The sequence below is a fragment of the Haliotis asinina genome, chromosome 8 (genome assembly GCF_037392515.1).
Source record: "Haliotis asinina isolate JCU_RB_2024 chromosome 8, JCU_Hal_asi_v2, whole genome shotgun sequence".
NCBI lineage: Eukaryota > Metazoa > Mollusca > Gastropoda > Lepetellida > Haliotidae > Haliotis > Haliotis asinina.
Window position 1 is genome coordinate 33,952,241 of NC_090287.1, and position 17,399 is coordinate 33,969,639.

Below are 17,399 nucleotides of genomic sequence, written 5' to 3' on the forward strand. Positions count from 1 at the left end.
GTGTCACTATCTCCTACGTAGGACTTACTATCCCCTACGTAGGACTTAGTATCTCCTACGTAGGAGATAGTAAGTCCTACGTAGGAGATATTCACACCAAAAACATTTTTCACCGTGGCCCTAATACGCTTCCATACCCGGCTACATAGTTTTTGGTCTGTAGAAATATTTGGACATGGTTGTCCTGAAGTAGACACTATAGCAGTAGGAAATTCACTGGAGTGAGGACAATGGCGGGGACAGACATCTTGACTTTCTTTGTTAACGGTAGAAAGGTAAGGTTTAAATAACGCTGTGGCAATAGGGTTAAAGAGCGTAACCTGATAACCCGATCTACACCCCCACGGGACACAATGGGCACATACACGCTATATGTATGAAGGACAGGGTGATATATAATCTTTATTAGAACCGATAGCGTTCGACTAAGTGCTAGTGTTATGTGAATCATACAACAATTTGTTTAAGCACATGGAATGAGTGAGTGAGTGAGTTTAGGTTAACGCCGCTTTTAGCAACTTTCCAGCAATATCACGGTGACATGAATAGTCCATAATGTCCTAACACAACTGCAACAACGATTCCAGGATGTTTTGCACATACAAGCGAATGCTTCATGAAACAAGATCTCACTAACCTTGTCTGATGTTGGTACGGTCACAGAGAGCAGGACGTCATCAGACTGGAGACATGTTGTCCTGTACTTGACGTAGAAGCTAGGGTCAATCTCCCTAATCGCGGTTCCTAATTGCTCAAGGCAGTTCTGACAACTGATGAAGAACGAGCACACACGCACACGCTCACGCACACGCGCACACACGCACACGGAGAGAGAGGGGGGAGAGTGAGAAAGGGAGAGAAAGACAGAGACACAGTGTTAATCATTAAAATGACCTTAAAAGTCAATATATTGTACAGTATGAGTTTCACATTCTCTTCTTCTATCCAGGTGGAGGAGAAGGATCCAGACCCATACATCAGTCTATTGGACTATCTACGCTACACGCGTATCCTTGTCTAATCTTCATGTCTAGGTGTATTGACAAATATATGATACACTCTTTAAAAAATGAAACGTATCAGTCATTTCAGATAAAAAATATTCTGTTAGTTCAGGTGCAGTTATTTTATGTAATTTCCATAGAAAATGGTGCAAATTCACGCGTCTATAGACAAACAGTTATTGTTGTGTTTCTGTTTACTGGAGTCCACAAGATGGCGTCTGAGGCGTATATTGGCATTGGCGTATATATTGATCTAGTTCATCCCATTAGTGGTCTATCGAGTTCAGATCAGGTCGTCGGGAAGGCCATGGCAAGATATTGACGGCAGATTGGTCAAGGCAAAGGACCATACGCACCCCACACCATAACACCGCCTACATCGAATCTGGCGACCTGTCGAATGCAATTTGTACGGAAGTGTATTAGGACCACGGTGAAAATTTAGGACTTCGTATCTCCTACGTAGGACTTAGTATCTCCTACGTAGGACATACTATCTGCCTCGCAGTACTTAATATATCCTTTTAAGGTTCGGATTATGAAGTGTGGAATTTGCCTTTTCATAGTGAGCGATACCGAATGTTTTTGCTTTGCAGGATTTCTTGGTGACGTTTTGGCAAATAAAGTTACGTCTTCAAACACTTAGAAAATAAAGGAAAACAGTGAAATTACCTGTTTTTGATGTTTACAGTCACACAATGACTGCAAACGTTCTGCAAAGAAATAGTTTGTACTGATTTTGCTGCAGCTGCAATATTCTCAAAATCACCTATGCGGTTCTTTTTTGAAGAGTGTGATATATATATTCTTCTTGCAACGAATATCGGGGACATGATATTTTGAATAAAGATATTATCAATCAAAATTACATTTTCTGGGAGAATGATTAAGAAAACAAGCCTTACGTTAGCGTTTATTTGGTCTGTTCCTCTCGTTTTGAGAATTAAGTTAACATTATCGTCCTTATGGTGCTCATGTATAGAACAACGCTTTATCATAATTTAATGCACCTTAACTTGCGATGTGCGCCTGACCGGAAGTAAGGCCGGATGTAAGGAAGGAGGATGTGGTGCCTGTACAGTCATGGTGTCGGAGTACGACAATACTTCCAAAAAGATCAGGTATCGAAAAGCATCTTTTTGTAATCTTCTTTAACACAAACTGACCACTTGGCATTTAAGAAGCAAAAAGGAGCTAAAGAAAGTACAACTGGCAAAGATGAACTACTCTGTTTAGGAAACGGGTGGGCGGTAGCCTAGTGGTTAATGCGCCCGCTCGTTACGCGGAAGACCCGGGTTCGATTCCCAACATGGGTACAATGTATTAAGCCGATTTCTGGTGACTGCTGCCGTGATATTGATGGCATATCGCTTCAAGCGGCGTAAAGCTAATCTCATTCACTACTATCAGTATCATATACAGAACAGCAAAAGAAACCCCGAAATTTTCGAAAACAGTAAGCCTCATGGAAGCGGTCATGGTTAACGTCTTCTATCTAAAAGCCTGCTCAGGGACTAAGAGGTAGTCTATGCTCTGTACACGTCAACAATGTGAAAACAATGCAACAGAGGGTGTGCTAACGACAATAATTTGTTGAAGACATTATTCCGCCAACGCCTGCCTTCTGCCTCTGTGCGGCCTGCATGGTCTCGCTGTCACTACAGTGGAGGGTATAGGCAGCAAAGAGACCAGACTACACCCAGTACAGGTAAGTCTGTTCTCTTCACGGTCTGACTGTCACCACAGTAGAGAGTATATGCAACACGAAGACCAGGCTACAACCAGTACAGGTAAGTCTGTTTTTACCACGCTCCGGCTGTCACTACAGTAGATGGTATAGGCAGTAAAGAGGCCAGGCTACACAGTACAGGTAAGTCCATGAACTGACAATTTCTATAAAGTGGAGGATATAGGCAGCAAAGAGACCAGGCTACACCCAGTACTGGTAAGTTTGTTCTCTCCATGATCTGGTTGTCTGCGGTTTTTAAAGAAAATCCACTGAATGACCTCTTGAGCATCAATTTCTTTCATCAACTAAGTCAGCTAGTCTGACCACCTGATCCCTTTCTTGTCTCCTACGACAACGATGGGCTGCTGAAGATCAAAAGTAACCTGGACCGTCATGAGGTCTTCGCCATTTTAGCTCAGCGGGAAAATGTCAGAGAATCCTAACGATTCATTGACAAAGAAGGCTTAACGATGAAATCATGAATACATCGTCTTATTGTTTTCAAATATAGGATTTTCAGACATTTGTTTCCAACTCTAGGAAAAGATAGCTGAGGCCCATGGCTCCCAGTGTGGATTCTGCACACCTGGTATGGTCATGTCAATGTATACCCTCCTCAGGAACAACCCGGAACCAACTGAAGACGACATTCGAAGTTTTCTTGACGGTGGGTTTCCTAGTCCTCGGAATATTTAATGTATGTGCTTCAAACCCATTCGATTTCATCGCTGATTGCTCTGTGTGTGCATGCACACGGGGGGAAAGGACAAAGAAAAATCTGATAATTGTGACCACCAGATTTGACATGTTATATCAAAAGGAGCAGTTGCACTTCATTTAAATAAAGAACTTCAACGCTTAAACTATCCTCAGTGCATTTAGATTGATTATGAATACAATATACAAAGCTTTCACTTGGTTTGTAAGTGGGAACGTATGCATTTTTGGTTGTTTTTATCTGATTGAGAAGTTATTGTAAATTGCCTCAGGGAATAAACAACTGACACAAAGTTGTAAAATACAGGTGTCGCTAACTTAGGCAACCATTAGATACCTGAAAGCTTAAGAGTGTTGGGGTTCTAAATAATTAAGAACAGTTATTTTTTCATTCTGTCTGAATTTCATCTTCTGCATGTTTGTTATTTTACAGGTAATTTGTGTCGTTGCACTGGCTACAGACCCATACTGGATGGATTTAATAAGTTTTCAAAGGTGAGAGCCTCTACTTCATGAAGTGCACATACTTTGTTTCGCGGAATCATACCAACTTAATCAATTTATACTTCGGGTAAAGAGGCATATCAGTAAATATGATATGTTCCTTGCAAGTTAAAAGAAAGCAAGTGTTCAGTTGGTAAACATAAACAAATCTTCTTTTGTCCTGGCGCACATATTCAGTGACGTCGCAAAGATCCCGCTAGAACTGGTCCTCACCAGTCCATGTTTGTAAGACGAATGAGGTGAGGTAGACTAGCTCAATGAATTCATTGTCTTCGTATGATCCCAAATATGTAGATAGATGCGCATTATGTTAATCACAGGATTGTCTTGTCCAGACTCGATTACTCACTGACCGTGTGCCTACAGCTGGACTATTGTTGAGTGCAGCGTTATACAAACACACTATAGGTTATAGGTGTACTGATCTAATGCTTGGCAGAAAGAGGTTCGAATCTACCTAATAAAGGCTCTAGAGTTGTCAACGCTAGCCCAGTGCTCGTTTATCGAAACCCCTGGCGTTAAATCCTTTCTCATAACATCTACTCTCTGCCGTATGCAAAAATCAATTTAGCTCTACCAAAGATGTGAGCGTAGATTATTTGTTATTTACAATGGCCAAAACTCAGCACAATAGCCATGTTGTACATCTATGTAGGGTCCATGCAAGTAGCGAAAGTACAGTAATGCCTCACTGACACTGTTACTGTGATCTACCTTCAGTTATTGGCGATCTACAGCCCGTTTTTATTTTGTACTGTCAATACTGTTTTAATTTTATGATAGCGTTATATTTATATATCTGTAATACTCTAATTTAATTACTGTCCGTCGTTGACATTTTTACGTGCTAAAGTAATTGACTTTGATATTGATATTATTTAAACTGTTTTCGTCACGATATGACTGAAATATTGCCGATGTGACGCTAAATATAAACTCACTCATGCACTCATCAACTGCTTCTCTTGCTTAGGGTGTCTGCGGCAAGGGGGATCAGTGCTGTCGGAACAAAATCTACGACAATGTGCCCAGTGCGGTAAGATAATCTTTCTTTTTCACTCTCACTCAAAAACGGTGGAAAACAAATGCAATTAACGCTTTTCGAAGGATTAGGAATTTCCAACACTTTGTTCATGTTTAAGAGCATGATTATGAAATGATCATTATTGATTATTTTCAGTCGGGGTCCACAGCTAGCGACACTGTACCAAATGGAACATCTTTTTCACCCTATGACCAAACACAAGAGCCTATCTTCCCACCAGAGTTGAAGGTAAATGGTGTAGGGAACATCTCTGGGCTTAACAGTATTTCGAAAACAATACAAAAGTTCTTTGCTGGAATATCTGCAGTGTCCACGCGTCAGAAGAACCGTGACATGCCTTGAATGTCAACCGTAATGATTGGTTGACCACTTCATAGTATCCTCATTGGATAGATCGATGCTCATGATGTTGATCTCTGGATTATCTGTTCCAGATTCGATTATTTACAGACCACCGCCATACGGCGCCATAGTACGGCGTTAAACAACAAACGACTAGAGTCAGTGGTTATCGTAACGTCAAAGGGCAGGCTCAGATGACCACTGATGTAAATAGCATCTCCATGTCTGTATTCGAATAACGTTGAAAATTAATATTCGTTTCCGTGGTTTCGACAAAGGAAAACATTTGATTTGTTTGTACCGAATTTTCAATTCGTCTGAAGAGAAACAACTGATGTCGTTACAAACGTGTGCTAATGCGTAGTCTCTGAATACCTGTAATTTTGATAGAAACAAACAATTCATTTTAAATTTAAAAGTAACTCCGTGAGAAGGGGTATTCAGAACTGAAGAATCTCAACTGGCTTCTTTACGACTTTAATATTGCAGATAGAGCTGGGCAGAAGGGAAAATTATGTGGTTCAGGCAATGTTAGACATATAACAGGGTAAAAATTGTTACATATTACTTTCAGTTTTCTCTAAATTTCAATTCGAAAAATATTCTTCATTGTATGTCAATGTTATAGAGACCAGTACAATGGTGAGTGAGTGTGTTATCCATAAAAGTGTCTCGTCTACCGGTTCCTCCTACTCGGTGACTACCGTGGTTTCCGGAGAACCTTATATACTCTTTTATTTACGAAACAAAAACAAACTAGCATTTCTGTTGCAGAACAATTGGAGCCAGTACCAAAAGTCGCTTGTTTTCAAGAACGGGCAGGTCACGTGGTACAGACCATCAACCTTAACCGAGTTGCTTGACTTGAAAACAAAGCATCCAGATTCAAAGCTGGTGCGAGGGAACACTGAAATAGGTATGTTGTCGTCGTCGTGATCATCATCGTCGTTGTCGTCATCATCGTCATCTTCTTCATCATCATCATCGTCGTCATCGTCATCAACGTCGTCGTCTTAGCCGTGGTCGTCATCATCATCGTCTTAATCATCAACAACATCATCATCGTGATCGTCATCATTGTCGTCGCCAGCAGGATCAGCATATCCAGTACCTCCAACAGGATCACCACTGCCATTATTGTATATCAAATCTATTCAAATCCGGTGTCCCCCTGTCGTGATATATTGCTGGAATATTGCTCGAAGCGGCCTAAAATCATACTCATTCACCCTTCGACAATACATCTGCATATTGTCATAACTACCAATATCATGAGAGGAAACGATGCACTTCCCGTTGTTTTGTTGTTTTTATAATTTCAGCAATTGAAACTCGCTTCAAAGGTCAGACTTATGCTGTTCAGATAGATGTCACCAAGGTGCCGGAGCTCAACCAGATCGCAAAGGCACCATCTGGCATCACGTATGGTTCCGCTGTCACATTGACAGATATCAAAGAAACATTAGAGACTGCAATCAAAGAAATGCCTGGTATTACATTTGTTTTAAATGTCACTAAAGTATGTATGCATCACTTACGATATTTGTTGTTATCAAGAAGATCTGCGTTGAAATTGGTCGTCAGCAATGAATGCTTGTCGTAAGAGGCAACCAACGGGCTCGGGGCTCACTGTCAGACTCGCTGACTTGGTTGACACATGTCATAGTATCCCAATTACGTAGATAATGCTCATCTTGTAGATCACTGGATTGTCTGGTCTAGATAGAGTTATTTACATACCGCCACCATATAGCTGTGATTGTGCGGCATAAAAGTAAACGCAATCACTCACTCAAATTTAGGTACATCTTTCTGTCTATGTATCCCTCTTTAAATAATCATCGATATATATGCAACAAAATGCAACTGTGCTATTTACAAAGCAACATGATCTTGTACAATTGCAACAACATAAGCGTATGTGAGCCAACCTCTGTAAAATAATGATGGTACCCGTTCACGATACGGCAAACGTTCACAGTCACACTGATCAAAAACACATGCAGAGGAACGTCATGTGTTCCTCTGAACGAACGTTGGAATAGACTGTTTTGTCTCTGCATGAAGGGTGCCCATGCTTTCCACCCAAAAATAAACCACATCAAAATATTATGCTACAAAAATCATTCTAATATTTCTCTTCACTCTTGACATAAACATGATATTGTCTTTGTTGCGTAGAGGCGGCAACACGGGTGTTCCGGGGGTTCCTTGACGTCATCCGATGGTTCGCCAGTACACAGATCAGGAACGTGGCTGTAAGTGGCTGTGAATGTTCCGTTAAAGATATCGTGTTAGTATGAATGGATGCGGCATACAGCGTAGCTCCCTTCTGCAGATTTACAATATTATTCATGCTACATGTATTTACATTAAAGAACGGCAAGAAGACAGAGAGAATCATATGGGCAGTGACACTGTCTTCTCAGACTGATTTGTTTTTAGTACATGTATACACGCGTCTGTATTTACAAAAAGTGATTTGATTGTGGTAACTTTATGTTGTGATCATGTATTTCCAAACTCACAGATGTGTGTATGTCAGTGCATTTCTGGTTCATATGGACAAACACTGAATTCGAATAATCAGGGGCTTCCTGAGAATTGCTACGTCAACATTTTGTGACCTTTTCTTATATTTACCGTTATTTGTGGCACCATCATCATGTCTTCATTTCCTGTCCACAATATGCACGAAAATATGTCTTTAAATAGATATATCTATCTGAAAATGAATATTTTTAGCGTGTGTATGATGTTATTTGAAACAGGTTCCAGACTCCTATATAGAATGGTCGATTCTTTCTTTGTTACTGCACAGAGAATATTTCTGTTTCATGTGAAGTCTATTGCTGGTAACATCATGACGGCAAGTCCTGTGTCAGACCTCAACCCTCTTCTCATGGCTGCTGGCGCAACTCTCCGCGTTACCAGGAAAGGTAATTGTGTGTGTTTGTTGTTTAATGCCGAACTAAGCAATAATTCAGCTATGTGACAGCGGTCTGTAAATAATCAAGTCTGGACCAGACAATCCAGTGATGAACAGCAAGGGTATCGATCTACGTAACTCGTATAGGATGACATGTGTCAACCAAGTCAACCAAGTACCTGAGGATATCAAACAAAACACCAGGTTATACTGCGACACTACCCGGTTACAAACTGTTCACATGCGCTCACGGTATGAATATGTCTGGAAAATATAGTATTCTGTACACCTTGTTGAGTCGGTGAAGTATCTGCAATGTCTCACATAAGGTGGTGCTGTGCGCGAAATGAAGGTTGACAGCAACTTCTTCACCAAGTACCGAACCACGTGTCTGGCGGCAGAGGACATCCTCCTGTCTGTTGAAATCCCTGCTACAAAGAAGGTAAGTGCTTCCTGTCCAAACTACAGCATTACTTAGTTAAATAGCCACATGGACGTGCAGGTTTAACCAGTTCATGCCCTATGCCCTTGAAAGCAAATCATATCTCAGTTTCATTGCAAGCGCCCGTATATAAGCTATTTCCTTATGGACATAGGAAGCTATAGAGACTGAATCCTCCCAGTCTGAGCATCCCAGACTCTGACCAATGCTAACACGGAATCTGTACAGAATATCTTTCTATATATATGTCGTAGGATTTAGATCATACGGTAACATATAATCAGATGTGCTACAGTTTGTATTACACTCAAATCAATGTCATAGACGTTGGTGTTTGGATATACTGATTGTGTTTATTTTGAATCTTATCCAAATACATGTAATTTCTTAGAAGCGTGATACGTATTTGGCCTAACAAGACTTCAGTTCGTCTTCTTATATATCTGTGGTCAGTGGAAAGTCTGGTTCATCATTTTGTCATTTGAAAATATTTTCAGAATGAATTCTTCCAAAGTTTCAAACAAGGGCCACGGAAGGAAGACAGCATTTCTATAGTGAACGCTGGTATGAGGGTCGTCTTTGAGGAAGACTCGGATATAATCAAAGAACTATACCTGGCCTATGGTGGAATGGCACCAGTGACCATCATGGCGACCAAAACCATGAAGTCATTAGTTGGAAGGTAATATTTATTACCATTAATCTACCAACCCATAGAATGTTCCGTGGATACTGAATATCATGTACTTTATTCCTGGAAATTGTTCCAGTCGGTGGCAGAACGATCTGGTACCCAAAGCGACCTCCCTGCTCGCCGAAGAACTGCAGTTGGATCCGGGGGCACCCGGGGGGATGTGTGAATACAGACAATCTCTCAGCACCAGCTTCTTCTTCAAGTTCTATCTGTCTGTACAGCTTGCTTTGTGTCATCAGGTGGGTCCATGCTTTGAGTGCGTTACTTTGTGATGTGCCATCAGTTGGTACCTCACTTTTGCATGACAGTGGGAATGATCTATACAGAGCGTCGCATCACAATATAATATAGAACTTGTCATCCATAATATATCTCATGTTTCTTGTTAGCCACTAATTTCACAAGTTCCAATCACAAAGATCAGTGCAATACCTTGACTGGACAAAACGGCCAGACAATATACATGCAATAGTCTCCTAATTCCACGATTAACACACTTTACTAACCTGAATATATATATTTAAAGATTGGAGTGTCAGGGATTCCCACGTCTTACCGCAGTGCTGTGTCTGACATTGACTGCTCACTTCCAACAACTAATTACGTATATGATGACGTCAGTTCCGGTCAGCCTCCAAACGACTCAGTTGGGAGGTCGTTGCTGCACGAATCTGGGATACAACACGCTACGGGCGAGGCTGTGTATGTGGATGACATGTCGTCAAGAGAAGGTGAGATACTCTCAGCCAGACGTTGCATGACATTCCTGAAATGAAGATATATTAAAGACGATGTTGTCTACCTATGCGTTTAGAAGAGTGAGTGATTTCGGTTTTCGTCGCAATATTCCAACAATACCAGGACGGGGAGCACCAGAAGTGTACTTCACACATTGTACCCATGTCGAGACGCGAACCCAGACAGACCTTCGCCTTGACGAGCGGACGCTCTGACACATTGTGTCCATTTGTAGACTCGAATCCAGACGAGCGAACAATTTAACCCCTGGGCTTTCCTGAATTAAGCAAGCGTGTCCAAAAATTTTCAAGAACACGAATAACTTACTCATGGCCCCACCAGTTCGTTATCGTAATTCTGATAAGCATGCAAAAAGATGTTACTAAACTGGAAAGCATAACTGACCGATTCATTACGAGCAGGAGAACTATTCATGACACTGGTGCTCAGTGAGAGGCCACACGCCCGACTTGTCAGTGTTGACGCAACAGAGGCGCTCTCTCTGCCGGGAGTGGTGGACTTCATCACACACAAGGACATCCCAGGGGAGAAAACCTGGGGACAGCCAGGACCAGGAGAAGAGGTGCTAGCATCGGACAAGGTGCGACATTACTTTCAGTTCAAAATATGTCAAACGTAGGTGACTATGAACTACGATACATGTCCCTGAAAAATAACAAATAAAATAATCTTTCACTGAGTTACTACTGTACTACTTTTCAACAATAATTGTTGTCAATTCATTACTGTTAACAGTTTTATGTCCATTGTCAGGTGCTGTGTCGAGGCCAAGCTATCGGCGCTATTGTTGCGGAACGTAGAGAGATCTCAGCAAATGCTGCTACCAAGGTCAAGGTCGTTTATGAAGATCTGAAGCCTGTTTTTACGATACAGGTTTGTTAAAGTCTCCTGCATTTACATAAAACATCATTCATACAAATCACCATCTCACATCACGTGACCGATAATGGTGTCCTATAACCTCTACGTCATTTACGACAACGGTGTCCGTCAGCAGTGTTGTTTTGACGGGACAACACCATTGACTGCAACGAAAGTACTCGGTGTAGAGCCTAACCAACGATAGAGAACTGTTACGTTGACGACACCATCACCGACTTCAACGTCATCTCTCAGGGTATAATAGGATGTAGGCTGTATCCCGCTAAGGAGATGTAGCCAAGACGTGCTGACGGCGAGACCGACATTTCGGTACCAACTTGTTCGGTGTAGAAGCGTAATTATGTAGGCGGTACTCTCCAACATTAGTCAATCAAACCTGATGTACGTGTCAAACGCCCAAAAGTGCCTAAACGCCCAAAGAAACGCAACCCTCTTATCTTAATGAATTTCGTAAAATCTGTTCAAGAGAGCATGAAACGGTCTGCTGCATATGGAATCATATGGCTACCAAAATGCTGTGGTTTTAAGCCTTCTTGTAAACTAACACCTTCTAATAAATTTTTGATAGTTTTCAAGTAAGTCATGTTTTGGCGTTCAGTGTATTACGTTCTCTTGGCTTTGACCCTTGTAGAATTTCATCCATGACCTTCTAAACTGACATACAAAAGAAAGTTCACTATATATGTTGGGATTGTTTTGTTCTGTTGATGTTGTTTCTTTATGTTGCTTTTTGTGCCTGTGTGTTTATTTATTTATTTATTTATTTATTTATTTATTTATTTATTTATTTATTTATTTATTTATTTATTTATTTATTTATTTATTTATTTATTTATTTATTAGAAACTTCACAAAATGTAATTTTTAAAATTAATGAATAATTGTGCAAATAACGTTAGTGCCAAATCAGGTTTTGCACGAGATATTCCCATCGAAGTTTTTTTATTTGCACGTGTTTGGATTGGCCTCAAGAATTGACAAAAACACTTTCACACCACAGTTCTAACGTTACTTTAAATGCCACGTTCGTCAAATGTGCAACGTGACCGTGCCGTTGGCATGTTGCAAGCGGGAAGATCAGTTATTCACGTCGCAAGAGCAATGGGATGCAGCTGTCATACTGTGTATGACTTGCGAGGTCTTCTACAATAAACTGGCACCACTTCTAATCGCCCAAGGTCGGGTTGTCCACGTGTCGACACGAGCAGAAGACCGTCAAATCGTCCTATGTCACCTACGTGACTGATTTCTGCGGCTTCATCAACCAGGGCTGAGATGTTTAGAGATCGACTGTCCTCACAGACCATTCGAAATCGGTTGCGGGCTGCCAATCTCCGCGTCGACGTCCATATCGTGGGCCAATTCATCAGCGTCAACCTCTAGTGTGGGCCCAACGTCACCTCCGATGGACCCAGAGAGACTGGAATCAAGTCGTCTTTAGCCATGAATCCAGGTTTACCCTCAGATACGTGGATAGCACGCATAGCGTGTGGAGACGTGAACGGTATGCCCAATGTAGCGTACAGGAAGTCGACAGATTCAGGGGCGGAAGTTGCATGGTGTGGGGTGGTTTCTGTGGGAACCGTTCCCGACTTCTGGTCATCCATGGAAACCTCAGAGCTGCTGCTAACCCCGACCAGCCGCTCACACCCGAAATCTTTCTTTTCGTGGCGACTCATGGCCCAGGTCTACGGTTCCAGCATGTTAATGCTCGGCCGCATACCGCGATGTTGACACGAAATTTCTTTCAAAACGCTGGAATCAACGTCATGAACTGGCCATCGAGGTCCCCAGACCTTAATCCAACAGATCAACTTTGGGATGCAATTGGTAGAAGGCTTCGTGGTCTTAGGAATCAACCTCAGAATTTGCTGGAACTGGGCGCTGCCTTTCAAGAGCAATGGCGCAGAATCCCACGTGTTCACAAGCAGACAGTCTATGAAGAGACGGTGTTTGGCAGTGGTGAATGCGCGGGGCGGCCATACACAATACTAAACTGAGACATTTCGAATTTTTATTCTTGTGACTTGACATTCTGTATACTCATGTTTTGGAACGGCTGTGTAGCCTAGTGGAACTGATTGTGGCTCTGTCAGTGTATCATGTACATCACACAGATCTCAGCAATGAAATAATAACAATTTAACCATCTTACCCTCTCTTGTTCTTTTAAAGTACCCTGAAGAAAGAATGTGAAGTTCCTTTTTGAGTATATTTTGATCACAGTTTTGATTGTGTCGTTTGCAGAATAAGTAAATGTGCATATTATCAAAGCTCTGGTCCTAAAACATTACTTATGGATGACAGGAAGCCATCAAAACCGAATCCTTCCACGGAGGGCCCCAGAGCATGACCAATGGCGACCCCGAATCTGCTTTCAAGACCTGCGATCACGTGTTGGAGGGAGAGGCTCGGACTGGGCCCCAGGAACACTTCTACCTGGAGACAATGGGCACCTTGGTCATTCCTGGATGCGGGGATGGGGCAATGGAGGTTCATACTGGCACCCAGGATCCAACATTTACACAGGTAAATTACTCTATTGACACGGTACAATGATATTTCTGTTTTGAACCAAGACCGATTCATAGCCAAAATGCAATAAAAATATAAATCAGTGTTTACTGTACAATTCTCAGTTACTTAGCATTGCACAACGTACAAACAGATTCTATATGTTCAGGGGTTAAAAAATCCCATCGCTCGACGCCCGGGACAAGTCAGTTTTCATTTCGGGCAATCAAATAATGATATCTTACTTGTCCGTGGACTACTAGATAATTTCCACTAATGGTTTCAAACTGCAAATTAACTTGGATTTCATTTCATATATGCTCATAATGTAACTATTACTCTTCGCAGTAATAACAATTTAGACCCGTCGTTCTTTGAAATTTATCACTATTCGATATATAGTCCAGTAAACAGTAACATAAGAAACATAAAATCAGGGCAAGTGGAAAACAAAAATTTTGAACCACTGATGTTTTATCTGAGATATGAATTCTTCCAAGGACGCAGTCTGCAGGACTTTGGGGCTCACCTCCAATAAAGTCGTCGTCAAGGTCAAGCGATTGGGTAAGTCGATAACCAGTCAGCAATCATTATCTATTCTCAGTCGCGATTTAAAATGCGTTTACTATTTCCCTTTAAAGTGAGTGAGTGAGTGAGTGTTTAGTATGGCGGTGATCTGTAAAGAATCCATCCTGGTCCAGACAATCCAGTGATCGACAGCATAAACATCGATTTACGCAACTGGGAACCGATGGCATGTGTAAACTCAGCGCTCATGACCACCCGATCCCTCTTACGACAAACATAGGTTACTGAAGATCAATTCTGACCCGGATCTTCGCAGATCTCGCATTTGAAGAAAAAACTGAATGACAGTTCTAATGCATTAATGTTTTGATGATGCTCATCGGAAACAACAGCTGCGCTATTTCTTCAGGTGGAGCCTTTGGCGGTAAACAAAGCAGGCATCTTCTGGGTGCTCTTCCAGCAGCAGTAGCCGCTCAGAAGTAAGTCCCAGGTTCGATTCCCAGGATGGGTACAATGTGTGAAGTCTGATGTAACATATGTTATATTCGGGAAATACACTTTTTTATAAAGTACAAATTATAGTATTTCCGGGATTCGAACCCACACCCTCAAATCGCCAGCACACAAAGTCAGACACCTAACTCGCTCAGCCACCACGACTTCCAAAAAATGAAAGTCGAACAACTGGTAGTCTAGACCGCGGGCTTTGTGTGTCCCTCTGATAAGTGTGCTGGCGATTAGGTGCCTGACTCTGAGGATGTTGGTTCGAATCCCGGATGGGGCTCAGCTCTAAAAAGTACTAGAATGTGTACTTTACTAAGAAGGTGTAATCTCAAATATAACATATGTTAATTTGACCACTTTCTAAATGGCATTTTGTAATCATAGCTTTCGTCCATTTGTGATGTTCCCCGCCGTGCTCACTCAGTTTAAATACATATTCGCATGTGTAAATATGCTATTTTGATGCATGCATAGTTTATATTTTACCACGATGGTTCTCTTCAATATAGCGGATACTGTTTAATGTCCGTTATACTGTTGTAATTACACAGGCTGGGGAGACCTGTACGGTGTGTTCTGGAGAGACAGGTGGATATGGCCACTACTGGCACCAGGAGCGCCATCTGGGCACGCTACAAGGTAATAATAATAAAAATAATGTGTCCAGTTATTCTGTGCCAACAATCAATAGCAGAACACGTTATTACCCCGGAACTGCCTTTCAGCGCCTAGACGGTTTAACTTATTCACATCCCCCGGGTACCCATTTTTCTGCTGGGTGAACACAGGCAATCTTGAAACTCACTTGCCTAAGGTGAGACCACGAGTATTTCTTTAGTTCACTGTGGGTATCTGCTGCCTTGACTTCAGCTGATGTTCCTCAGAAATACTTGATTCCTTTCTTTGAACTTTCCAGAGGGTGCCTATAGGAGAGTTTATTGTGTTGAATTATGCTTTAAATTTGAAACCTTGATTGAATCACGCCATGCGCCTTCACGAGTGACAGAGTCAGAGGAGGTCATAGCTCGCCATTCCATCCTTTTAACCTCTGTGTGGGTGTGTGCGTTTAAATAGTCTACCATTATGAATGTTAAGCTACATATAAACTCATTAATCATTATATCACTTCCAAAGGGTGAGCTACGATGCCTTTTACTCTGGTATATACATACTCTTCGAAAAAAGTAAGGGAACTTTATTGTTGAAAGAAAAACAGCAAGGAAATATATCGGAGACTATAAATAAATGCTCATATGATAATAATGGATGCTTTGAGAAAACATCACTATTAGAAATAGATAATATAAATAAAGAAAGAAATAAAAAAGAAATAAATCTTGACATGATTGTGATAATAATGAATGCTTTGAGAAAACTTCCTTTTGGCCATCGTTGTTTGTACAGTAATCGTTCTTGAAAGATGATTGGCGTCTGACGTGTAATTTGTATGTGTACAATTTCATTTTCAAACAAAAACAACACCTAGAAACTAACACTAACAACTATGTAGTGCAAGGTGTCATCAAGCCCTCTAAGATATGCTGTTTGTGCCAAGGAAGGGCATCCACTGACAAGGTGTTGGACAGTCTCAGTAAATTCATTGCACAGTCGACATTTCACGTTAACATTTTGGTTAAGAATCACATTCTGGCGATTGCGAGTCGGAAGTGACTGGTCCTGAGCAGCGAAAAGGAAGCCCTCACTTGCACATTAGAGACCAGCCGATTTCATCTAGGCGGAGTCGGTTGGATTGCTGTTCTGTTCCACACACTGCATGTACACACGATGCAATGGCTTCTCGGACAGCTCCTCCACAAAGGACCGATTCTGAGCAGACTTGGTAAAGGACTTCACCTGGTTTACTCCCATCTCTGTACCGTCCAGCAGTACTATTATTATTTAATTTTTTTTATTGCTCTTCTCTTGTTGTACAGCCAGCTCATATCTGTCCTAAAACGTGATTTAAATATATTTCACTGAATAATGTCGTACAGGAGTAAAGGTTCATCAAAAAGGGTAGTTAGATAGATTGATTCCAAAAACCACCTTATGGAAACTGGACCAATGCAATACATCGAAAAACAAAATTTCATTGAAAAGGGGTAGTTGAACTGGTTGGTCTAATGTCATACATCGATAAACAAAGTTTCATCTCCTACTTTGTTTGAATATATATGAACTATATATATATAAATATATGAACTGCACATGTTAGGCTGTTTCTCCCAGTGAGAGAGCAGAATCTATCAGGATCGGTTGGCTAGGATCGCTGACTTAGCTGACACATGCCAGCTATTCCCAAATACGCAAATTGGTCTTAATATCCAAAGTTAACGTTAAACCATATGTGACCGTTTTCTAGGTTGGCTTCAACAAGGACGGCAAGATCATCGCCTACAGTGTAAACGTCTACCTTAACGCCGGAATGTCTGTCAGCCAATCAAGATTGGTGTGTAGAATTGCTTTAGCATTTTAGACGGAAATCTGACAATGACAGTTGAAGATTATCAGCTGATATTAACTGAGTATATACGTAACGTCTGTTACACAAGTGAACATCCGTGTAATAATTGGTCCTCAGCAACCCATGCCTGTCGTAAGACAGTGATATTAACTGAGTATATACTTAAAGTCTGTTACACCCTTGAAGATCCGGGTTTGAACTGGTCTTCAGCAACCTATGCTTGTCGTAAGAGGCGACTAACGGGACCGGGTGGTCAGGATCGCTGACTTGGTTGACACATGTGATCTCATCCTATTTACGCAGGTCGATGCTCACGCAGGTGATCACTAGATTGTGTGATCC

At 41.4% G+C, this 17,399-nt stretch overlaps 1 protein-coding gene across 1 annotated transcript in view; it reads left to right on the forward strand.

Annotated features, from left to right (window-relative positions):
• The first annotated feature begins 230 nt into the window (after window positions 1-230).
• LOC137294031 (xanthine dehydrogenase/oxidase-like) overlaps window positions 231-17,399 on the forward strand; it is a 30,185-nt gene continuing 13,016 nt past the window's right edge. The window contains exons 1-23 of the mRNA XM_067824953.1: window positions 231-275; window positions 950-1,007; window positions 2,029-2,125; window positions 2,604-2,712; window positions 3,274-3,400; window positions 3,884-3,945; window positions 4,928-4,990; window positions 5,135-5,227; window positions 6,116-6,257; window positions 6,664-6,831; window positions 7,523-7,599; window positions 8,187-8,280; window positions 8,600-8,712; window positions 9,210-9,394; window positions 9,483-9,645; window positions 9,933-10,137; window positions 10,567-10,745; window positions 10,919-11,038; window positions 13,355-13,576; window positions 14,062-14,125; window positions 14,499-14,568; window positions 15,145-15,232; window positions 16,956-17,042. Of these exons, the coding sequence (XP_067681054.1) occupies window positions 231-275; window positions 950-1,007; window positions 2,029-2,125; window positions 2,604-2,712; window positions 3,274-3,400; window positions 3,884-3,945; window positions 4,928-4,990; window positions 5,135-5,227; window positions 6,116-6,257; window positions 6,664-6,831; window positions 7,523-7,599; window positions 8,187-8,280; window positions 8,600-8,712; window positions 9,210-9,394; window positions 9,483-9,645; window positions 9,933-10,137; window positions 10,567-10,745; window positions 10,919-11,038; window positions 13,355-13,576; window positions 14,062-14,125; window positions 14,499-14,568; window positions 15,145-15,232; window positions 16,956-17,042 (2,631 nt within the window). The remainder of the gene's footprint in view (window positions 276-949; window positions 1,008-2,028; window positions 2,126-2,603; window positions 2,713-3,273; window positions 3,401-3,883; window positions 3,946-4,927; window positions 4,991-5,134; window positions 5,228-6,115; window positions 6,258-6,663; window positions 6,832-7,522; window positions 7,600-8,186; window positions 8,281-8,599; window positions 8,713-9,209; window positions 9,395-9,482; window positions 9,646-9,932; window positions 10,138-10,566; window positions 10,746-10,918; window positions 11,039-13,354; window positions 13,577-14,061; window positions 14,126-14,498; window positions 14,569-15,144; window positions 15,233-16,955; window positions 17,043-17,399) is intronic.